Raw genomic sequence first — 23,966 nt, 5'->3', positions numbered from 1 at the left:
TGTTCAATGAAAATACTTGCTAAACGTTACATAACTCTTTCTAGGGGGTGCACCATAAAAATAAACTTGCTCGGATTTTAAAAATTGTTGTACCATTGTTTTCTAGAGACTGTGAGAATTTTAACAATACCACATTTGTCATACCTTTTTGGAAAGATCAGTGAGTTTCGCCTAGGTGCCATATTTGATGGTGTGCGGCTTTTGGAGCAAAATTAGGTGTAAAAGTCGCGTAATTTGGCGTAATTCGTTAATTTTTGTCGTATTATTCTGTAATATCTTCAGTTCCTTGAATGAGATCATTCTGAAAATTGGCGACGACCTTCCAATAGGGCTTTCACAACTGTCCGAAAAATTTGGTGGATATCGGAGTTGATGTAGTGATCAAAATGGGGCAAAATACGCTGTTTTTACCTGTAACATAATGTCTGATGGTTGGATATGCTTTAAACGTTTCGGACACTTTCCTTGTAAGTCTATGAGTAAGCTTACCAATTTTTGTTGCAATGATCGGAGGTCGGGAAGGATACTTAATATCTATTTGGTTGAAGAAAATTGTGCTGGCCGAAATTAGCGCTAAAAAACCATCCTACAGTCGGCACGCGCGGCTCACTGTCGATGGCGCACTACCTACTCTTTCGTGCATGCGAAGCGTGCACGCTGGCCGGCTGGAAAAGTGGAAAGGCCGGCCGGCCGCCGAGCGCTTCGCGCGCGATCAAAAAGTAAAGGGTATTGCATGCAAGCGGAAGGGTTTTGGTTAGTGGTTAGAGCAAATGTATAATAATTAAATAAAATGTGTTATTTAAGTAAATATGGGTGATGGGCACGGCAAAACTAGGTAGTGCGCCATCGACAGTGAGCCGCGCGTGCCGACTGTAGGATGGTTTTTTAGCGCTAATTTCGGCCAGCACAAAATTCTTGAAACAAATACGTATTGAGTAACCTTCCCTTGCGATCTAATTTTAACAAAAATTGGTTAGCTTACTCATAGACTTACAAGGAAAGTGTCCGAAAAATTTAAAGCATATCCTATCCAACCATCAAACATTATGTTACAGCTAAAAGAAGCGTATTTTGCCCCATTTTGATCACTATATCAACTCTGATATCTATCAAATTTTTCGGACAGTTGTAAAAGCTCTATTGGAAGGTCTTCACCAATTTTCAGAATGATCTTATTAAAGGAACCGAAGATATTACAGAATAATACGACAAAAATTAACGAATTACGCCAAATTACGCGACTTTTACACCTAATTTTGCTCCAAAAGCCGCGCACCATCAAATATGGCACCTAGGCGAAATTCACTGATCATTCCAAAAAGGTATAACAAATTTGGTACTGTGAAAATTCTCACAGTCTCTAGAAACAAGAAAACAATGGTACAAAAATTTTGAAAATCCGAGCAAGTTTATTTTTATCGTGCACCCGGCCGGGCCGGCCCCTAGCAAAACTGTTTTGGTCACGCAATTTAATATTTATGCGCGGCAGGCCCAAAGCGTAGGTCAAAATTTTGTATTGTTGGGACAGGTTTTCTGTAATAACTGCATATAAAAGTAATATATACAAATAATTTATTTACTGGGCCGCGCTCAGCCTGTCATTCCGCCGAATCTCTATTATGGACATAATAGCCTGAGGTCCCCAGGTAAATAATATACAAGTACAATTGCAAACTAAAAACTAGACAGGCAATTTTCGGCGTTTTAAATCACTTGGAGGACTTTGCCGCTTCAACGCGCCGCGCAAACTAGAATTCTTGATCTTGCTTCGCATCAAAAAGATGACGTTAACGGGTGATACTCGTAAAACATTTGTTTCAAATATTAGTCCGAGTCCAACTCGGCGCGCGTCCTGGTTGGTTATAAACCTACAAAGATGACGAAATGGTTGCAGAGCAACAATCTGTTGCCCATCCGGTCAGGGTTCCTGGGTGCAGCTGGCTGACGCCGAGTAGGGTGTTTTGGCCGTTCTAACTTAAGACTTTTATGAATTAAAGCAGCCGTATTGATCTTCCAAACCTACAACTTTCAAGAGCTAGAATTCGCTGTATTTTGCCGTTAAAACACAACTTGTACTGTTTAACTTCATGATTGGGCCGTAATTCAAAAGCAAATTGGCAAGAAGTGGTGCTCACGGTTTCACTTAACGTCACTTATCGCTCGACAGACAGCCTGCAGGCATATGATCCGAATACGAAATATCCTTGTGTTCGGCATTTAATAGCCCTAATTGGTTACTTCGTACCCAGGAAAAGTTACCGGCTGGTGGTGGTACTAGAGTTGGTTTAATTTAAACAGACGGCTTGACCTCGCGCGCGACAACAAGCATGATTTGCACGCGTGGCGCATTCCAATGTTCAGGCAGCTACCACGTGACACAATTCAGCCAACCAGAGTACAGGAATCCGCAAAGTTAAAGTTGTAAACTTTTGATCGGCCCGAAAGGGGACTTTTCTGGAGATTTTGAGATAACTCAACAATTACGTTGTCTTGAATTTTCCTCCTGGAGAGGTAACGTTACTTTTAAAAGAGGAACATGTTACAAAAAACCGGAAGTCTCCAACTCTTTTACTTTTAAAGTTAAGCCCCATCCGGTCAGGGTTCCTGGGAAGGGTTGACATCGTCAATCAATAAATCACTTGCTAAACGTTGTATACCTTTTTTGTGCACTCCGGCCGGCCGGATCAAAAAGTATTTTCGGCCGAATAATCGATCAATTGTTAATATTATATATGTATAATGAAGAAGTTGGTTCAATTTTTCGTTAAGGTTCAATGTTCGGAATATATATAAATATTCAATTCAGTTAGGGATTTGGTTAGGCCTAGGGTTAGTATATAAAGCTGATTCACGATGTCAATCCTTCGCAGCTCGGCGAGGCCCAGTGGTGCATTTCGCTGATCTACTGAGCATGGTTGCAAGAAATAGTATTTGATGCGCGGCGTGGTCCAGTAGTGCTGACTCTGAGTGCATCGCGCTACTATACAATATATAGGAATAGGGTCATATTATAAGGTCCTGTAAATCGGGTTTATATTTGAATTTTTGTTGGGATCGTTTGCTATTCAAATATTTTTTTAATGATGTATAACATGGATGGCAAAATAATTTCATCACAGAAAATCCATAACTCTGAGTGAAATGAAGAAAAAAACAACACTGACTCAGGTAGAATAAATATAAAAGTGATCAAAAATGAACAATGCAAAACCCAATTAAATTCAAATCATTTAAAATGTCGACTATACAATAAAATATAACATCATTGACATAACAATTCAATTATGAATTAAAAATTCTAAAAACAAGTTAAAAAGTCGATATTTTGACATTAAAACCTTAAACGGTTAGTCTAAAGAAAGTTGAAGATTTGACGGTGTAACCACGTTTTCTTCCAAACACAAAAGTTCATCGTCGATGTTATCAGGTGTTTCAATTTGAGCGAAGTTGATAAAAACCTGGGATCGTAAAATTGTTTTTACATTAACAAACTGAAGCGCTAGCTGATTGATCTGTATGGTAGCTGACGTTATCAAGAATACAAATATAATATCTGCGAAAAATCACAAATCGATCTTACTTGCTCGAGGTTTGTCTGATGGACAGCGTAGTCGAGCAGTCCCAGAATGGGCTTAGCTCGCTGCATGACGGTGAAGATGTCAGCTACCTGGCATTTGTTCTGTTTTATCTCGTACCTCAGGTTGCAGTAGTTCTCTTCTTTGAGTACTGAGCCGGGTAGGTGAACTTGCATGTGGGTTTTTACCTGTAGTGGAAATGCTGCTTGTTGCACAGTAGATAGTGTGGTGAATAATAATCGTGTGCAGTGTGCAAAATTCAGACGCTTCCACTAAATCGCTCACCCAAATTTAATTCATGAAACTAAATAACTTTTCAGATTAGACGAACTAAATAACTTTGCGGATGAGACAAACTAAATAACTTTGCGGATAACACAAACTAAATAACTTTTCGGATAAGACAAACTAAATAACTTTGCGGATAACACAAACCTTATGCAGGTTGTACTCCTGAGGGTTGAGTTTCAGCTGGATAACGTATCCATTCCCATACTTATCTCTGAGATGCTGAGAGCTGCCCAGACACCGTAACCGTCCTGCTACCATAATTCCTATTCTACTACATAACACCTCACACTCGGACATGCTGTGGGAGGTTATCACTACTGCCTTGCCTGAGGTTACTTTGGTTAGTGAGGGTTAGTTACTAGGGTTACTGAGGGTTAGTTACTATGGTTACTGAGGGTTAGTTACTATGGTTACTGAGGGTTAGTTACTATGGTTACTGAGGGTAAGTTACTTTGGTTAGTGAGGGTTAGTTACTATGGTTGCTGTCTACTGAGGGTTAGTTACTATGGTTACTGAGGGTTAGTTACTATGGTTACTGAGGGTTAGTTACTATGGTTACTGAGGGTTAGTTACTATGGTTACTGAGGGTTAGTTACTAGGGTTACTGAGGGTTAGTTACTATGGTTACTGAGGGTTAGTTACTATGGTTACTGAGGGTTAGTTACTAGGGTTACTGAGGGTTAGTTACTATGGTTACTGAGGGTTAGTTACTATGGTTACTGTCTACTGAGGGTTAGTTGCTATGGTTACTGTCTACTGAGGGTTAGTTGCTATGGTTACTGTCTACTGAGGGTAAGTTACTATGGTTACTGAGGGTTAGTTACTATGGTTACTGTCTACTGAGAGTTGTTCTTTATAAAAACATGTGTCACAACTCACACGATAGAGTATATTATTATTAGAGGTCAATAAAAAGCCTGTAAGTTTAAGTCAACTGCAACACTTGATCATTGGAAACCACAATCAAGACAACCGAGGCCTCGACTAGACGCACCTTTCCGCTTCTGAGCCTGTATAACTGCCCACAGAGCCCTCCTAGCCCCAGGGTCCATGCCCGCTGTCGGCTCATCCATGAGGATGAGTTTAGGCTCTCCCACCAGAGTAATAGCAGCTGATAGTTTCCTCTTGTTGCCCCCACTGTAAGTACCACATGGTCGTGACGCCCACGTGGTCAGGCCTACTGTTCTGATTATCTGAGATAAGGACAATGTGAATACCAGTGGGGGGGGTGGGGGGGGCACGTAATTACGTTTCGCCACAGCTGGCGAGGGCTTTTATTGGCTGGTTGTGTGGGATACTATCCACTGTGGCAAATCCTTAAGCTCGAATAAACAAAAGTCCAACAATCGGTTTATATAAAGAACACACATTCGAGATGAAAACTTGGAGAGATAATATTCTGCACTTGAACAGTCTGGGACATACCTTCCTTGACATGTTGTCAATATGAAACTCCGGTATACCCCTCAATCTAGCGAACATACCTTCCTTGACATGTTGTCAATATGACAATCCGGTATACCCCTCAATCTAGCGAACATACCTTCCTTGACATGTTGTCAATATGACACTCCGGTATACCCCTCAATCTAGCGAACATTACATACCTTCCTTGACATGTTGTCAATATGACACTCCGGTATACCCCTCAATCTAGCGAACATACCTTCCTTGACATGTTGTCAATATGACACTCCGGTATACCCCTCAATCTAGCAAACATACCTTCCTTGACATGTTGTCAATATGACACTCCGGTATACCCCTCAATCTAGCGAACATACCTTCCTTGACATGTTGTCAATATGACACTCCGGTATACCCCTCAATCTAGCGAACATACCTTCCTTGACATGTTGTCAATATGACACTCCGGTATACCCCTCAATCTAGCGAACATTACATACCTTCCTTGACATGTTGTCAATATGACACTCCGGTATACCCCTCAATCTAGCGAACATTACATACCTTCCTTGACATGTTGTCAATATGACACTCCGGTATACCCCTCAATCTAGCGAACATACCTTCCTTGACATGTTGTCAATATGACACTCCGGTATACCCCTCAATCTAGCGAACAGAGCAAGAGTCTCGTAGGCAGTGAGTGTGGGTAGAAGAGCATCTGTTTGGGGACAGTATCCCATTTGTCTGCGAGTGGTACTTATCTGGTGACACAGACTCATTTGGGATACTACCTGCAGGGGGATTCAGTTTTCAGCAGTTTTCAGCATCTTTTTGGCGTTAGAAGTAAAGTAGTAAGTTAAACTTACTATTGAGACCAAGAACTTGTTTATGATCCTTAAATAATAGTATGTAGTAACCTGTAAGTAAATAAGAGCCACTAACCAACACACTCATAACTCACACTACGATACAAATTGTAATTGTGGTTACTAGTAACTAAGCAATGGTTACTATAGAAGCACATATCTTTACTATGGCTACTAAACTCTTACCGCGTCTCCATTAGAAGGTGTAATTTCTCCAGTCAGCATTTTGAAGGATGTTGTTTTTCCAGCTCCGTTTATACCCAGTAAACCGAAACACTCTCCTGAAAATCATATTGCTAGTTTATACCCAGTAAACCGAAACACTCTCCTGAAAATCATATTGCTAGTTTATACCCAGTAAACCGAAACACTCTCCTGAAAATCATATTGCTAGTTTATACCCAGTAAACCGAAACACTCTCCTGAAAATCATATTGCTAGTTTATACCCAGTAAACCGAAACACTCTCCTGAAAATCATATTGTTAGTTTATACCCAGTAAACCGAAACACTCTCCTGAAAATCATATTGCTAGTTTATACCCAGTAAACCGAAACACTCTCCTGAAAATCATATTGCTAGTTTATACCCAGTAAACCGAAACACTCTCCTGAAAATCATATTGCTAGTTTATACCCAGTAAACCGAAACACTCTCCTGAAAATCATATTGCTAGTCTTAAAAATATGATGATAGATTTTATCACGTTGAAAATTTGAAGATAAGGAAAGTTGTACAGAGATCAGTGAGTTTAGACTGACCAGGAGCGACCGAGAAAGCCAGTCTGTTAACTGCAATGTGTTTCTTTCCGAAGACTTTGCACAAGTTCTGGGTCTTGAGAATGTCGTTATACCCGTAAGAGCAGATCGTCCTTTTTCGCTCAGTTCTGAGGATATAATTATAAATTATCTGCTTAATACTACAAAATTACTAGGGGTTACTGGTTTACCTAGACGGTGGCTAAAGTAACCAGCAACCCTAGTAACCAGCAACCTAAGTAATCAGCAACCCTAGTAACCAGCAACCTTAGTAATCAGCAACCCTAGTAATCAGCAACCCTAGTAACCAGCAACCCTAGTAACCGGCAACCCTGGTAACCAGCAACCCTAGTAGCCAGCAACCCTAGTAACCAGCAACCCTAGTAACCAGCAACCCTAGTAACCAGCAACCCTAGTAACCGGCAACCCTAGTAACCAGCAACCCTAGTAACCATCAACCCTAGTAACCAGCAACCCTAATAACCAGCAGCCCTAGTAACCAGCAGCCCTAGTAACCAGCAGCCCTAGTAACCAGCAGCCCTAGTAACCAGCAACCCGCCTAGTAACCAGTTACTGTATTGAATATTTACTGAGTAATCAGATATAAAATGTAAATGCACTCGTCTCGATTAGTAACCATAGTAACCATAGTAACCATAGTAACCATAGTAACCATAGTAACCATAGTAACCATAGTAACCATAGTAACCATAGTAACCATAGTAACCATAGTAACCATAGTAACCATAGTAACCATAGTAACCATAGTAACCATAGTAACCATAGTAACCATAGTACCCATAGTAACCATAGTAACCATAGTAACCATAGTAACCATAGTAACCATAGTAACCATAGTAACCATAGTAACCATAGTAACCATAGTAACCATAATAACCATAATAACCATAGTAACCATAGTAACCATAGTAACCATAGTAACCATAGTAACCATAGTAACCATAGTAACCATAGTAACCATAGTAACCATAGTAACCATAGTAACCATAGCAACCATATTAACCATAGTAGCCATAGCAACCATAGCAACCATAGCAACCATAGTAACCATAGTAACCATAGTAACCATAGTAACCATAGTAGTCATAGTAACCATAGTAACTATAGTAACCATAGTGACCATAGTAACCATAGCAGTGACCACAAAAAAAACTACCTGACATCCTCGTCCTCCAAATCCTTGTTAACATTAGGCACATTCCGTCGCCTCCCCTTCCTAGGTATACTCATGATACAGAGTAGGACTATGTAGATAACTCCGGTAACTCCCATGAATGTGAGGTTCCGTCCAATCAAATCCCAGTTCCACGGGGATATCTTCGGGTACCCTGACAGTGAGGGATTTTCGTAAGATTCCTTACTATGCTCCCTACTAAACACTACAATGTGAGATTCTAACAATGAGTTTTATTAGTAGTGCTAAGTAGCTACTAGCTATCGGCTATCATTTATGCCACTAAACCCTAGTAACCAGCCACTAAATTCCCAATTTGATTCTCTTATTGATCAACTAATAACACCAACAATATCAAAAGCATGCTCGGAGCTGATATAGACTACCATTAACAAGTCCAGACCAGCAAACCAAAGTTTATTCTCTTACCAAAGTAAGCACTATGCTCTCACCAAAGTAAGCACTATTCTCTTACCGTTAGTTACTATGGTTACTGTCTCTTACCGTACATGACCCGGAGGTCGTTAGCGAACTGGTTAGCAGCCAGGTCCATGATGCCTCTACCTAGACAGTAATTGGGGAATACCAGGAACACGTACTTCAGGATATTGTTAATACTTATCATTCCTGTAACAGATGTAGTGTTAAGTAAGAGCTGGAAGTATAATAAGTAGGCTACGAGAACAATAACATGAAAAGATGAGAGGATATGAAGAATCAAATGTAAGAGAACAACGAGAACAACAACACGACAAGATAAATATGTAGAATGGATATGAAGAATCAAATGTAAAGCCACATATGAAAGTAAGTTACCTATGTCATTAGGGGCAAGGAACTCTATAAGGAAGGTGATGAGAGTAGTGGTTATTCCGCAGAAAGTGTTGAGGCAGATCATCACTACGTATGCGTTGTTCGGCTCGCTGAACGTCTTAGAGAATATGTACCTGGGAAGTAAGAATGATTTGCCTGCTTTATAAACGTTAGCATCGGCTTGATGGATACAACTTATTTGAGTATTGCTGTGATAATATATAACATAAAGCAATGATATAATATTATATAACATCTTTCTTGTCAGGTCTCAACAGCCGAACTACGCCTTAACAAACACACCAAATGTGTAAAACAACCATAGTAACCATAGTAACCATAGTAACCATAGTAACCATAGTAACCATAGTAACCATAGTAACCATAGTAACCATAGTAACCATAGTAACCATAGTAACCATAGTAACCAGCGTAAAGCTGCACTAACATGAGGGGAGTGATGGACCAGGCGTAGAGAGTGAACATAACAAATGTAGCGGGAATGTTATCCGCACTGGAGAAGGAGGGAGAGTGGAATATAACAATCACCAGTATGCACCCACAGTTAGCGACGGTGAAGGAGACCAGGTCCCACAGAAAGTTAGACATCCAGTACGGGAATATACGGGATCCGGAGATACATTCTAGCAGGTACAAACTAGAGCATCTGCAGAGAGAGAGAGTGTGTTAGTACGGAGGTACGGGAATATACGGGATCCGGAGATACATTCTAGCAGGTACAAACTAGAGCATCTGCAGAGAGAGAGGTTGTGTTAGTACGGAGGTACGGGAATATACGGGATCCGGAGATGCATTCTAGCAGGTACAAACTAGAGCATCTGCAGAGGAACATTTTGTATTTAGTTTTCTAAATTTTGTATTAACAAATTTGAAAAAGTTTGTATTATTCTTATTTGAAAAATGTTTGATCAGATTTTGTTTTATATAAATCTCAAATTTTGCTTTACAGAAAACCCATAGTATACCTAAACTTATCTAAACTTATTTCCTATTACCAACCTCTCACTGACTAGAAAGAGTACGAAACTAGCAGGAACGAAGCTAAGAGCGATGATAATAAACATGCTGATAACCAGATCGTAACTCTCCTCGTCCAGTAACTCCCAAACATCAGCTAGGGAGCCGTTGTTAGGTAGTGGGTGGGTGGTTACTGTTACTCCGTACTCTGACAAGTTCTTCCAATCTGGTTAGTGGGGGGAGGGGTTGTTAGGCAGGGGTGGGTGGTTACTGTTACTCCGTACTCTTACAAGTTCTTCCAATCTGGTTAGAGGGGGGAGGGGTTGTTAGGCAGGGGGTGGGTGGTTACTGTTACTCCGTACTCTGACAGGTTCTTCCAATCTGGTTAGTGGGGGGAGGGGTTGTTAGGCAGGGGGTGGGTGGTTACTGTTACTCCGTACTCTGACAGGTTCTTCCAATCTGGTTAGTGGGGGGAGGGGTTGTTAGGCAGGGGGTGGGTGGTTACTGTTACTCTATACTCTGACAGGTTCTTCCAATCTGGTTAGTGGGGGGAGGGGTTGTTAGGCAGGGGGTGGGTGGTTACTGTTACTCCGTACTCTGACAGGTTCTTCCAATCTGGTTAGTGGGGGGAGGGGTTGTTAGGCAGGGGGTGGGTGGTTACTGTTACTCTGTACTCTGACAGGTTCTTCCAATCTGGTTAGTGGGGGGAGGGGTTGTTAGGCAGGGGGTGGGTGGTTACTGTTACTCTGTACTCTGACAGGTTCTTCCAATCTGGTTAGTGGGGGGAGGGGTTGTTAGGCAGGGGGTGGGTGGTTACTGTTACTCCGTACTCTGACAGGTTCTTCCAATCTGGTTAGTGGGGGAGGGATTGTTAGGCAGGGGGTGGGTGGTTACTGTTACTCCGTACTCTGACAGGTTCTTCCAATCTGGTTAGTGGGGGAAGGGTTGTTAGGCAGGGGGTGGGTGGTTACTGTTACTCCGTACTCTGACAGGTTCTTCCAATCTGGTTAGTGGGGGAGGGGTTGTTAGGCAGGGGGTGGGTGGTTACTGTTACTCCGTACTCTGACAGGTTCTTCCAATCTGGTTAGTGGGGGAGGGGTTGTTAGGCAGGGGGTGGGTGGTTACTGTTACTCCGTACTCTGACAGGTTCTTCCAATCTGGTTAGTGGGGGAGGGGTTGTTAGGCAGGGGGTGGGTGGTTACTGTTACTCCGTACTCTGACAGGTTCTTCCAATCTGGTTAGTGGGGGGAGGGGTTGTTAGGCAGGGGGTGGGTGGTTACTGTTACTCCGTACTCTGACAGGTTCTTCCAATCTGGTTAGTGGGGAGAGGGGTTGTTAGGTAGGGGGTGGGTGGTTACTGTTACTTCGTACTCTGACAGGTTCTTCCAATCTGGTTAGTGGGGGGAGGGGTTGTTAGGCAGGGGGTGGGTGGTTACTGTTACTTCGTACTCTGACAGGTTCTTCCAATCTGGTTAGTGGGGGAAGGGGTTGTTAGGCAGGGGGTGGGTGGTTACTGTTACTCCGTACTCTGACAGGTTCTTCCAATCTGGTTAGTGGAGAGAGGGGTTGTTAGGCAGGGTGGTGTGTCACGTGAGGGGTTGTGAGACTGGGTGGTGTGTCACGTGGGGAGAGGGGTTGTGAGACTGGGTGGTGTGTCACGTGGGAGAGGGGTACTGAGACTGGGTGGTGTGTCACGTGGGAGAGGGGTTGTGAGACTGGGTGGTGTGTCACGTGAGGGGTTGTGAGACTGGGTGGTGTGTCACGTGGGGAGAGGGGTTGTGAGACTGGTTGGTGTGTCACGTGAGGGGTTGTGAGACTGGGTGGTGTGTCACGTGGGGAGAGGGGTTGTGAGAATGGGTGGTGTGTCACGTGGGGAGAGGGGTTGTGAGACTGGGTGGTGTGTCACGTGAGGGGTTGTGAGACTAGGTGGTGTGTCAGGTGAGGGGTTGTGAGACTAGGTGGTGTGTCACGTGAGGGGTTGTGAGACTAGGTGGTGTGTCACGTGAGGGGTTGTGAGACTGGGTGGTGTGTCACGTGGGGAGAGGGGTTGTGAGGCTGGGTGGTGTGTCACGTGAGGAGTTGTGAGACTGGGTGGTGTGTCACGTGGGGGAGAGGGGTTGTGAGACTGGGTGGTGTTTCACGTGAGGGGTTGTGAGACTAGGTGGTGTGTCACGTGGGGAGAGGGGTTGTGAGACTGGGTGGTGTGTCACGTGGGGAGAGGGGTTGTGAGACTAGGTGGTGTGTCACGTGGGGAGAGGGGTTGTGAGACTGGGTGGTGTGTCACGTGGGGAGAGGGGTTGTGAGAATGGGTGGTGCGTCACGTGGGGAGAGGGGTTGTGAGACTGGGTGGTGTGTCACGTGAGGGGTTGTGAGACTAGGTGGTGTGTCAGGTGAGGGGTTGTGAGACTAGGTGGTGTGTCACGTGAGGGGATGTGAGACTAGGTGGTGTGTCACGTGGGGAGAGGGGTTGTGAGACTGGGTGGTGTGTCACGTGGGGAGAGGGGTTGTGAGACTGGGTGGTGTTTCACGTGAGGGGTTGTGAGACTAGTTGGTGTGTCACGTGGGGAGAGGGGTTGTGAGACTGGGTGGTGTGTCACGTGGGGAGAGGGGTTGTGAGACTAGGTGGTGTGTCACGTGGGGAGAGGGGTTGTGAGACTGGGTGGTGTGTCACGTGGGGAGAGGGGTTGTGAGACTGGGTGATGTGTCACGTGGGGAGAGGGGTTGTGAGACTGGGTGGTGTGTCACGTGAGGGGTTGTGAGACTAGGTGGTGTGTCAGGTGAGGGGTTGTGAGACTAGGTGGTGTGTCACGTGAGGGGTTGTGAGACTAGGTGGTGTGTCACGTGAGGGGTTGTGAGGCTGGGTGGTGTGTCACGTGAGGGGTTGTGAGACTGGGTGGTGTTTCACGTGAGGAGTTGTGAGACTGGGTGGTGTGTCACGTGGGGGAGAGGGGTTGTGAGACTAGGTGGTGTGTCACGTGGGGGAGAGGGGTTGTGAGACTGGGTGGTGTTTCACGTGAGGGGTTGTGAGACTAGGTGGTGTGTCACGTGGGGAGAGGGGTTGTGAGACTGGGTGGTGTGTCACGTGGGGAGAGGGGTTGTGAGACTGGGTGGTGTGTCACGTGGGGAGAGGGGTTGTCAGACTGGTTGGTGTGTCACGTGGGGAGAGGGGTTGTGAGACTGGGTGATGTGTCACGTGGGGAGAGGGGTTGTCAGACTGGGCGGTGTGTCACGTGGGGATAGGGGTTGTGAGACTAGGTGGTGTGTCACGTGGGGTAGAGGGGTTGTGAGACTAGGTGGTGTGTCACGTGGGGGAGAGGGGTTGTGAGACTGGGTGGTGTGTCACGTGGGGAGAGGGGTTGTGAGACTGGGTGGTGTGTCACGTGGGGAGAGGGTTGTGAGACTGGGTGGTGTTTCACGTGAGGGAGATATTTTTTATTTCTTTTTAGGATAGCATGAAAATGCTCTGCCTGCCTCTGCGTGAATGGGAACCCTGGTTAGGCAGGGGGTGGGTGGTTACTGTTACTCCGTACTCTGACAGGTTCTTCCAATCTGGTTAGTGGGGAGAGGGGTTGTTAGGCAGGGGGTGGGTGGTTACTGTTACTCCGTACTCTGACAGGTTCTTCCAATCTGGTTAGTGGGGGGAGGGGTTGTTAGGCAGGGGGTGGGTGGTTACTGTTACTCCGTACTCTGACAGGTTCTTCCAATCTGGTTAGTGGGGGAGGGGTTGTTAGGTAGGGGGTGGGTGGTTACTGTTACACCGTACTCTGACAAGTTCTTCCAATCTGGTTAGTGGGGGGAGGGGTTGTTAGGCAGGGGGTGGGTGGTTACTGTTACTCCGTACTCTGACAGGTTCTTCCAATCTGGTTAGTGGGGGGAGGGGTTGTTAGGCAGGGGGTGGGTGGTTACTGTTACTCCGTACTCTGACAGGTTCTTCCAATCTGGTTAGTGGGGGAGGGGTTGTTAGGTAGGGGGTGGGTGGTTACTGTTACTCCGTACTCTGACAGGTTCTTCCAATCTGGTTAGTGGGGGGAGGGGTTGTTAGGCAGGGGGTGGGTGGTTACTGTTACTCCGTACTCTGACAGGTTCTTCCAATCTGGTTAGTGGGGGGAGGGGTTGTTAGGCAGGGGGTGGGTGGTTACTGTTACACCGTACTCTGACAAGTTCTTCCAATCTGGTTAGTGGGGGGAGGGGTTGTTAGGCAGGGGGTGGGTGGTTACTGTTACTCCGTACTCTGACAGGTTCTTCCAATCTGGTTAGTGGGGGGAGGGGTTGTTAGGCAGGGGGTGGGTGGTTACTGTTACACCGTACTCTGACAAGTTCTTCCAATCTGGTTAGTGGGGGGAGGGGTTGTTAGGCAGGGGGTGGGTGGTTACTGTTACTCCGTACTCTGACAGGTTCTTCCAATCTGGTTAGTGGGGGGAGGGGTTGTTAGGCAGGGGGTGGGTGGTTACTGTTACTCCGTACTCTGACAGGTTCTTCCAATCTGGTTAGTGGGGAGAGGGGTTGTTAGGCAGGGGGTGGGTGGTTACTGTTACTCCGTACTCTGACAGGTTCTTCCAATCTGGTTAGTGGGGGGAGGGGTTGTTAGGCAGGGGGTGGGTGGTTACTGTTACTCCGTACTCTGACAGGTTCTTCCATTCTGGTTAGTGGGGGAGGGGTTGTTAGGTAGGGGGTGGGTGGTTACTGTTACACCGTACTCTGACAAGTTCTTCCAATCTGGTTAGTGGGGGGAGGGGTTGTTAGGCAGGGGGTGGGTGGTTACTGTTACTCCGTACTCTGACAGGTTCTTCCAATCTGGTTAGTGGGGGGAGGGGTTGTTAGGCAGGGGGTGGGTGGTTACTGTTACTCCGTACTCTGACAGGTTCTTCCAATCTGGTTAGTGGGGGAGGGGTTGTTAGGCAGGGGGTGGGTGGTTACTGTTACTCCGTACTCTGACAGGTTCTTCCAATCTGGTTAGTGGAGAGAGGGGTTGTTAGGCAGGGTGGTGTGTCACGTGAGGGGTTGTGAGACTGGGTGGTGTGTCACGTGGGGAGAGGGGTTGTGAGACTGGGTGGTGTGTCACGTGGGAGAGGGGTTGTGAGACTGGGTGGTGTGTCACGTGAGGGGTTGTGAGACTGGGTGGTGTGTCACGTGGGGAGAGGGGTTGTGAGACTGGGTGGTGTGTCACGTGGGGAGAGGGGTTGTCAGACTGGTTGGTGTGTCACGTGGGGAGAGGGGTTGTGAGACTGGGTGATGTGTCACGTGGGGAGAGGGGTTGTCAGACTGGGCGGTGTGTCACGTGGGGATAGGGGTTGTGAGACTAGGTGGTGTGTCACGTGGGGTAGAGGGGTTGTGAGACTAGGTGGTGTGTCACGTGGGGGAGAGGGGTTGTGAGACTGGGTGGTGTGTCACGTGGGGAGAGGGGTTGTGAGACTGGGTGGTGTGTCACGTGGGGAGAGGGTTGTGAGACTGGGTGGTGTTTCACGTGAGGGAGATATTTTTTATTTCTTTTTAGGATAGCATGAAAATGCTCTGCCTGCCTCTGCGTGAATGGGAACCCTGGTTAGGCAGGGGGTGGGTGGTTACTGTTACTCCGTACTCTGACAGGTTCTTCCAATCTGGTTAGTGGGGAGAGGGGTTGTTAGGCAGGGGGTGGGTGGTTACTGTTACTCCGTACTCTGACAGGTTCTTCCAATCTGGTTAGTGGGGGGAGGGGTTGTTAGGCAGGGGGTGGGTGGTTACTGTTACTCCGTACTCTGACAGGTTCTTCCAATCTGGTTAGTGGGGGGAGGGGTTGTTAGGCAGGGGGTGGGTGGTTACTGTTACTCCGTACTCTGACAGGTTCTTCCAATCTGGTTAGTGGGGGAGGGGTTGTTAGGTAGGGGGTGGGTGGTTACTGTTACACCGTACTCTGACAAGTTCTTCCAATCTGGTTAGTGGGGGGAGGGGTTGTTAGGCAGGGGGTGGGTGGTTACTGTTACTCCGTACTCTGACAGGTTCTTCCAATCTGGTTAGTGGGGGGAGGGGTTGTTAGGCAGGGGGTGGGTGGTTACTGTTACTCCGTACTCTGACAGGTTCTTCCAATCTGGTTAGTGGGGGAGGGGTTGTTAGGTAGGGGGTGGGTGGTTACTGTTACTCCGTACTCTGACAGGTTCTTCCAATCTGGTTAGTGGGGGGAGGGGTTGTTAGGCAGGGGGTGGGTGGTTACTGTTACTCCGTACTCTGACAGGTTCTTCCAATCTGGTTAGTGGGGGGAGGGGTTGTTAGGCAGGGGGTGGGTGGTTACTGTTACACCGTACTCTGACAAGTTCTTCCAATCTGGTTAGTGGGGGGAGGGGTTGTTAGGCAGGGGGTGGGTGGTTACTGTTACTCCGTACTCTGACAGGTTCTTCCAATCTGGTTAGTGGGGGGAGGGGTTGTTAGGCAGGGGGTGGGTGGTTACTGTTACACCGTACTCTGACAAGTTCTTCCAATCTGGTTAGTGGGGGGAGGGGTTGTTAGGCAGGGGGTGGGTGGTTACTGTTACTCCGTACTCTGACAGGTTCTTCCAATCTGGTTAGTGGGGGGAGGGGTTGTTAGGCAGGGGGTGGGTGGTTACTGTTACTCCGTACTCTGACAGGTTCTTCCAATCTGGTTAGTGGGGAGAGGGGTTGTTAGGCAGGGGGTGGGTGGTTACTGTTACTCCGTACTCTGACAGGTTCTTCCAATCTGGTTAGTGGGGGGAGGGGTTGTTAGGCAGGGGGTGGGTGGTTACTGTTACTCCGTACTCTGACAGGTTCTTCCAATCTGGTTAGTGGGGGAGGGGTTGTTAGGTAGGGGGTGGGTGGTTACTGTTACACCGTACTCTGACAAGTTCTTCCAATCTGGTTAGTGGGGGGAGGGGTTGTTAGGCAGGGGGTGGGTGGTTACTGTTACTCCGTACTCTGACAGGTTCTTCCAATCTGGTTAGTGGGGGGAGGGGTTGTTAGGCAGGGGGTGGGTGGTTACTGTTACTCCGTACTCTGACAGGTTCTTCCAATCTGGTTAGTGGGGGAGGGGTTGTTAGGCAGGGGGTGGGTGGTTACTGTTACTCCGTACTCTGACAGGTTCTTCCAATCTGGTTAGTGGAGAGAGGGGTTGTTAGGCAGGGTGGTGTGTCACGTGAGGGGTTGTGAGACTGGGTGGTGTGTCACGTGGGGAGAGGGGTTGTGAGACTGGGTGGTGTGTCACGTGGGAGAGGGGTTGTGAGACTGGGTGGTGTGTCACGTGAGGGGTTGTGAGACTGGGTGGTGTGTCACGTGGGGAGAGGGGTTGTGAGACTGGGTGGTGTGTCACGTGAGGGGTTGTGAGACTGGGTGGTGTGTCACGTGGGGAGAGGGGTTGTGAGAATGGGTGGTGTGTCACGTGGGGAGAGGGGTTGTGAGACTGGGTGGTGTGTCAGGTGAGGGGTTGTGAGACTAGGTGGTGTGTCACGTGAGGGGTTGTGAGACTAGGTGGTGTGTCACGTGAGGGGTTGTGAGACTAGGTGGTGTGTCAGGTGAGGGGTTGTGAGACTAGGTGGTGTGTCACGTGAGGAGTTGTGAGACTAGGTGGTGTGTCACGTGAGGGGTTGTGAGACTGGGTGGTGTGTCACGTGGGGAGAGGGGTTGTGAGGCTGGGTGGTGTGTCACGTGAGGAGTTGTGAGACTGGGTGGTGTGTCACGTGGGGGAGAGGGGTTGTGAGACTGGGTGGTGTTTCACGTGAGGGGTTGTGAGACTAGGTGGTGTGTCACGTGGGGAGAGGGGTTGTGAGACTGGGTGGTGTGTCACGTGGGGAGAGGGGTTGTGAGACTAGGTGGTGTGTCACGTGGGGAGAGGGGTTGTGAGACTGGGTGGTGTGTCACGTGGGGAGAGGGGTTGTGAGACTGGGTGGTGTGTCACGTGGGGAGAGGGGTTGTGAGACTGGGTGATGTGTCACGTGGGGAGAGGGGTTGTGAGACTGGGTGGTGTGTCACGTGAGGGGTTGTGAGACTAGGTGGTGTGTCAGGTGAGGGGTTGTGAGACTAGGTGGTGTGTCACGTGAGGGGTTGTGAGACTAGGTGGTGTGTCACGTGAGGGGTTGTGAGGCTGGGTGGTGTGTCACGTGAGGGGTTGTGAGACTGGGTGGTGTTTCACGTGAGGAGTTGTGAGACTGGGTGGTGTGTCACGTGGGGGAGAGGGGTTGTGAGACTAGGTGGTGTGTCACGTGGGGGAGAGGGGTTGTGAGACTGGGTGGTGTTTCACGTGAGGGGTTGTGAGACTAGGTGGTGTGTCACGTGGGGAGAGGGGTTGTGAGACTGGGCGGTGTGTCACGTGGGGTAGAGGGGTTGTGAGACTGGGTGGTGTGTCACGTGGGGAGAGGGGTTGTGAGACTGGGTGATGTGTCACGTGGGGAGAGGGGTTGTCAGACTGGTTGGTGTGTCACGTGGGGAGAGGGGTTGTGAGACTGGGTGATGTGTCACGTGGGGAGAGGGGTTGTCAGACTGGGCGGTGTGTCACGTGGGGATAGGGGTTGTGAGACTAGGTGGTGTGTCACGTGGGGTAGAGGGGTTGTGAGACTAGGTGGTGTGTCACGTGGGGAGAGGGGTTGTGAGACTGGGTGGTGTGTCACGTGGGGAGAGGGGTTGTGAGACTGGGTGGTGTGTCACGTGGGGAGAGGGGTTGTGAGACTGGGTGATGTGTCACGTGGGGAGAGGGGTTGTCAGACTGGTTGGTGTGTCACGTGGGGAGAGGGGTTGTGAGACTGGGTGATGTGTCACGTGGGGAGAGGGGTTGTCAGACTGGGCGGTGTGTCACGTGGGGATAGGGGTTGTGAGACTAGGTGGTGTGTCACGTGGGGTAGAGGGGTTGTGAGACTAGGTGGTGTGTCACGTGGGGGAGAGGGGTTGTGAGACTGGGTGGTGTGTCACGTGGGGAGAGGGGTTGTGAGACTGGGTGGTGTGTCACGTGGGGAGAGGGGTTGTGAGACTGGGTGATGTGTCACGTGGGGAGAGGGGTTGTCAGACTGGTTGGTGTGTCACGTGGGGAGAGGGGTTGTGAGACTGGGTGATGTGTCACGTGGGGAGAGGGGTTGTCAGACTGGGCGGTGTGTCACGTGGGGATAGGGGTTGTGAGACTAGGTGGTGTGTCACGTGGGGTAGAGGGGTTGTGAGACTAGGTGGTGTGTCACGTGGGGAGAGGGGTTGTGAGACTGGGTGGTGTGTCACGTGGGGAGAGGGGTTGTGAGACTGGGTGGTGTGTCACGTGGGGAGAGGGGTTGTGAGACTGGGTGATGTGTCACGTGGGGAGAGGGGTTGTGAGACTGGGTGGTGTGTCACGTGAGGGGTTGTGAGACTAGGTGGTGTGTCAGGTGAGGGGTTGTGAGACTAGGTGGTGTGTCACGTGGGGGGTTGTGAGACTAGGTGGTGTGTCACGTGAGGAGTTGTGAGACTGGGTGGTGTGTCACGTGGGGAGAGGGGTTGTGAGACTAGGTGGTGTGTCACGTGGGGAGAGGGGTTGTGAGACTAGGTGGTGTGTCACGTGAGGGGTTGTGAGACTAGGTGGTGTGTCACGTGAGGAGTTGTGAGACTGGGTGGTGTGTCACGTGGGGAGAGGGGTTGTGAGACTAGGTGGTGTGTCACGTGGGGAGAGGGGTTGTGAGACTAGGTGGTGTGTCACGTGGGGGAGAGGGGTTGTGAGACTAGGTGGTGTGTCACGTGGGGATAGGGGTTGTGAGACTAGGTGGTGTGTCACGTGGGGGAGAGGGGTTGTGAGACTGGGTGGTGTGTCACGTGAGGGGTTGTGAGACTGGGTGGTGTGTCACGTGGGGTAGAGGGGTTGTGAGACTAGGTGGTGTGTCACGTGGGGGAGAGGGGTTGTGAGACTGGGTGGTGTGTCACGTGGGGAGAGGGGTTGTGAGACTGGGTGGTGTGTCACGTGGGGAGAGGGGTTGTGAGACTGGGTGGTGTGTCACGTGGGGAGAGGGTTGTGAGACTGGGTGGTGTTTCACGTGAGGGAGATATTTTTTATTTCTTTTTAGGATAGCATGAAAATGCTCTGCCTGCCTCTGGGGTATGGCAACCCTGAAGGAGGTTGCCAGAGTGGAGATAATGGAGATGAAGAGGCAAATGAGGGGAATGAGTAGACGTTCAAGTGCCAAAAGGATGCTGACCAGAGATATAGATGAGACAAATGGACTTATGACGTTACTTGAGTAAGCTATGACGTGACATGAGTAAGCTATGACGTCACATGAGTAAACTATGACGTCACATGAGTAAGCTATGACGTCACATGAGTAAGCTATGACGTGACATGAGTAAGCTATGACGTCACTTGAGTAAGCTATGACGTCACATGAGTAAGCTATGACGTCACTTGAGTAAGCTATGGCGTCACTTGAGTAAGCTATGACGTCACTTGAGTAAGCTATGACGTCACTTGAGTAAGCTAAGACGTCACTTGAGTAATTTATGACGTCACATGAGTAAGCTATGACGTCACATGAGTAAACTATGACGTCACATGAGTAAGCTATGACATCACTTGAGTAAGATATGACGTCACATGAGTAAGCTATGACGTCACATGAGTAAGCTATGACGTCACTTGAGTAAGCTATGGCGTCACTTGAGTAAGCTATGACGTCACTTGAGTAAGCTATGACTTCACTTGAGTAAGCTAAGACGTCACTTGAGTAATTTATGACGTCACATGAGTAAGCTATGACGTCACATGAGTAAACTATGACGTCACATGAGTAAGCTATGACATCACTTGAGTAAGATATGACGTCACATGAGTAAGCTATGACGTCACATGAGTAAGCTATGACCTCACATGAGTAAACTATGACGCCACTTGAGTAAGCTATGACGTCACATGAGTAAGCTACCAACCTGCTGGAAGAGCACTCCTAAGTACGAGATTATTGACAGCAGACAGGTAAGTAGGAAGAGCGTGAGTGCCCCGGTAACTGTGCCACGCCTTAGCCGTGTAGGGGTTGTAAACCCCCCACCCTGGCAGATTGCTCTCCGTCCAGTTCTTAGGAGCGTACTTCTTCAGATCGTTGTGGGATTCTCCGAACGTTAGGGCCCCGTATCTGAATATTATTCAATCATTTAATCCTTTTTGTTTATTCATTATTTAGATTTCTCCGTTACCATAATTTTACTCAAATTTTAACACTAAGTCACAGTAATACTTTTCAACAAACCTCCGGAAGACGTATTTCATGTTGGTCTGCACTAAAAACTTCTCTAAATTCCAGCCAGTCAAGTTCTGCAATGTGTATCCGCTAATCGAACTGAACTCCAACATGGTAGGTATCTCCGGGTAGAGGTTGTCACCGCATGCTCCTGAAATAGCGTGACGTCATGTAAGGGAGAGTGTGACGTCACGTGAGGTAGAGTGTGACGTCACATGAGGTAATGTGACGTCACGCAAAAAACCCCTACTATAAATTAATGAAGAAATATCAATTTATCTATTTCAACTACTAACCGATAGGACTGTTGTAGTAATGATGCCACGGGAACTTCATTTCGGCAGTGTGTTTCGGAGCTGTGAAGTTGTTGAGCGCCATAACCTCTGCGTCTGAAAATCCTTTCAAAATGAATTTTTATCTAAAATAGCGTTACAAATTAGAATTTGTGAATTACAATCGTGAATTACAATCGTGATCGTAAAAAAATAGTCATATTCACATTTATTTCATAATTTCCCATATAAGTACAATTTAATAAAACAAAAGTCTAAAAAGAGTTACAGCAAAACCCCAATTTACCGCAGAGTTGGGGAAAGGCAAAAGCAGCGGTAAATCGGGGTCGGGTCCGTGGTAAATCGGGGTCCGTAGTAAATCGGGGCGCGATAAATAGGTGCGCGATAAATAGGGGCATGGTTAATCGGGATTTTACTGTACTCGGTTGTTACTTACTGAGCGGCGCTCAGCCTGTCATTCCGCCGAATCTCAATGTTTATGAACATGATAGCCTGGTACCCAGGTAAGGTTACACATGACGTTGAATAAAGACTAACCGATATCAGGTGCCCAGGTAAGGTTGTTACACACGAATAAAGACTAACCGATATCAGGTGCCCAGGTAAGGTTGTTACACACGAATAAAGACTAACCGATATCAGGTGCCCAGGGACCTGCAGGGTAGCCCACCAGTTCTGCCAGTCTAGAGGTTCCATTAGTAGAGTTATCAGAAAAAGGTACGAAATAAGGGTGTTTGAACATTTCGACAGTCAGCTCTAACTGCTTACCTAGATTTGGGGAATTTGCAGTTTTTATCAGTGCATGAAATACTATATTAAAGAAATGTTGTTAATAAATGTTCGAGATTTAACAAAGGATATCAACATAAGAGAATACTGTAAGTGTGTCGCGTGGTGACAGTATGTCACACACTCAATACTCACTTGAATCAAAGTGGGGTCGAGCAGAAGCAATGATCATAGCAAGAGAGACGAATACAGCAGGGAGAATAATCTGGAAGACCAGACCTATCCAGTCTCTCCGCGTGTGGTGGACCCTGCAGTTAGCACATGGTAGGGGGGGGGGGGGGGGAATACTTATAGTCCACAACTGGGGGGCAATACTTATTGGTATCCACTAGTTGGGAACTTATCTGATTACTAAATCATCAAATTAACTATTCGAGCTTTTCATTTAGAATTAAAACAAGTCTTTCATATTTTGGAGCCAGACACCTGGTTACAGCACTTCCATCAATGTATCAAAACATCAATGAAATACGGCTATTAAGAGCAGTCAACCACGTGTTGTAGCGCGCTATGACGTCACATGAGGGAGCTATGACGTCACGCTAATAAGACCACGTGTTGTAGCGCGCTATGACGTCACGTGTTGTACAGTACCTCTTTAGTATCTGAGCGTGTATCTGTCTGCAGAATGAGGAGGGAGGTAGGTCCTGCTTACTAAGGGGGAGTAGTCCCGCATCCTCTCCCTCGTCATACTGCTCGTCCTTTGCATAGTCCTCGTCTGAAAGGAGGAGTAAAACAAGTTCAGTAGCAGCTATACAGGTTTTGAGAGGAGGAATAAAACAAGTTCAGTAGCAGCTACAAAGGTTTTGAGAGGAGGAATAAAACAAGTTCAGTAGCAGCTACATAGGTTTTGAGAGGAGGAGTAAAACAAGTTCAGTAGCAGCTACATAGGTTTTGGTGGGTGTAAGAAGTCAGCAGAGGAATAAAAAGGCGATCATAGGAGTTGGTGGTTTCAAGCTAAGTAATGTGATCTGAATTCTGATTTTAAGCGAGTTAGTGATAAATACATACAAGCGCCCTCTTCAACTTCCAAATCAGTCTGAAGTTGGGTAGAGCTGTTGTCGCCTAGCAACCCAGTAGTCTTATCAGCACCAGGTTTCTCAACATCAGCCACGCTCAAAAATACCTGCGAGATGAAGTTCAGGAAACTGCTAGAACAGATTGAGACTGGGTTGGGGAGATGGGTTGTGAGTTGAGGAGACTGGGTGGTGTGTCACGTGGGGAGAGGGGTTGTGAGTTGAGGAGACTGGGTGGTGTGTCACGTGGGGAGAAGGGTTGTGAGTTGAGGAGACTGGGTGGTGTGTAACGTGGGGAGAGGGGTTGTGAGTTTAGGAGACTGGGTGGTGTGTAACGTGGGGAGAGGGGTTGTGAGTTGAGGAGACTGGGTGGTGTGTCACGTGGGGAGAGGGGTTGTGAGTTGAGGAGACTGGGTGGTGTGTCACGTGGGGAGAGGGGTTGTGAGTTGAGGAGACTGGGTGGTGTGTCACGTGGGGAGAGGGGTTGTGAGTTGAGGAGACTGGGTGGTGTGTCACGTGGGGAGAGGGGTTGTGAGTTGAGGAGACTGGGTGGTGTGTCACGTGGGGAGAGGGGTTGTGAGTTGAGGAGACTGGGTGGTGTGTCACGTGGGGAGAGGGGTTGTGAGTTGAGGAGACTGGGTGGTGTGTCACGTGGGGAGAGGGGTTGTGAGTTGAGGAGACTGGGTGGTGTGTCACGTGGGGAGAGGGGTTGTGAGTTGAGGAGACTGGGTGGTGTGTCACGTGGGGAGAGGGGTTGTGAGTTGAGGAGACTGGGTGGTGTGTCACGTGGGGAGAGGGGTTGTGAGTTGAGGAGACTGGGT

General features: G+C 47.9%; 1 protein-coding gene across 1 annotated transcript in view; it reads right to left on the bottom strand.

Moving 5' to 3' along the window:
• Window positions 1-3,200: 3,200 nt before the first annotated feature.
• Window positions 3,201-23,966, bottom strand: part of LOC134825438 (ATP-binding cassette sub-family A member 2-like) — a 58,458-nt gene continuing 37,692 nt past the window's right edge. The window contains exons 34-54 of the mRNA XM_063837614.1: window positions 23,141-23,255; window positions 22,724-22,847; window positions 22,265-22,377; window positions 21,974-22,108; window positions 21,344-21,436; window positions 21,057-21,198; window positions 20,740-20,942; window positions 9,929-10,112; window positions 9,689-9,747; window positions 9,357-9,585; window positions 8,912-9,042; window positions 8,600-8,722; window positions 8,078-8,249; window positions 6,904-7,028; window positions 6,329-6,423; window positions 5,897-6,067; window positions 5,292-5,354; window positions 4,861-5,059; window positions 4,011-4,192; window positions 3,581-3,763; window positions 3,201-3,458 (exon numbers count right to left, since the gene is read on the bottom strand). Of these exons, the coding sequence (XP_063693684.1) occupies window positions 3,348-3,458; window positions 3,581-3,763; window positions 4,011-4,192; window positions 4,861-5,059; window positions 5,292-5,354; window positions 5,897-6,067; window positions 6,329-6,423; window positions 6,904-7,028; window positions 8,078-8,249; window positions 8,600-8,722; window positions 8,912-9,042; window positions 9,357-9,585; window positions 9,689-9,747; window positions 9,929-10,112; window positions 20,740-20,942; window positions 21,057-21,198; window positions 21,344-21,436; window positions 21,974-22,108; window positions 22,265-22,377; window positions 22,724-22,847; window positions 23,141-23,255 (2,952 nt within the window). The 3' untranslated portion in view covers window positions 3,201-3,347. The remainder of the gene's footprint in view (window positions 3,459-3,580; window positions 3,764-4,010; window positions 4,193-4,860; window positions 5,060-5,291; window positions 5,355-5,896; window positions 6,068-6,328; window positions 6,424-6,903; window positions 7,029-8,077; window positions 8,250-8,599; window positions 8,723-8,911; window positions 9,043-9,356; window positions 9,586-9,688; window positions 9,748-9,928; window positions 10,113-20,739; window positions 20,943-21,056; window positions 21,199-21,343; window positions 21,437-21,973; window positions 22,109-22,264; window positions 22,378-22,723; window positions 22,848-23,140; window positions 23,256-23,966) is intronic.

Source organism: Bolinopsis microptera, chromosome 13 (assembly GCF_026151205.1).
Source record: "Bolinopsis microptera isolate Bmic1 chromosome 13, MBARI_Bmic_1.0, whole genome shotgun sequence".
Taxonomy (NCBI): domain Eukaryota; kingdom Metazoa; phylum Ctenophora; class Tentaculata; order Lobata; family Bolinopsidae; genus Bolinopsis; species Bolinopsis microptera.
Note: the sequence above shows the minus strand (reverse complement) of the source record. Positions and strands in the feature narration are given on the sequence as shown.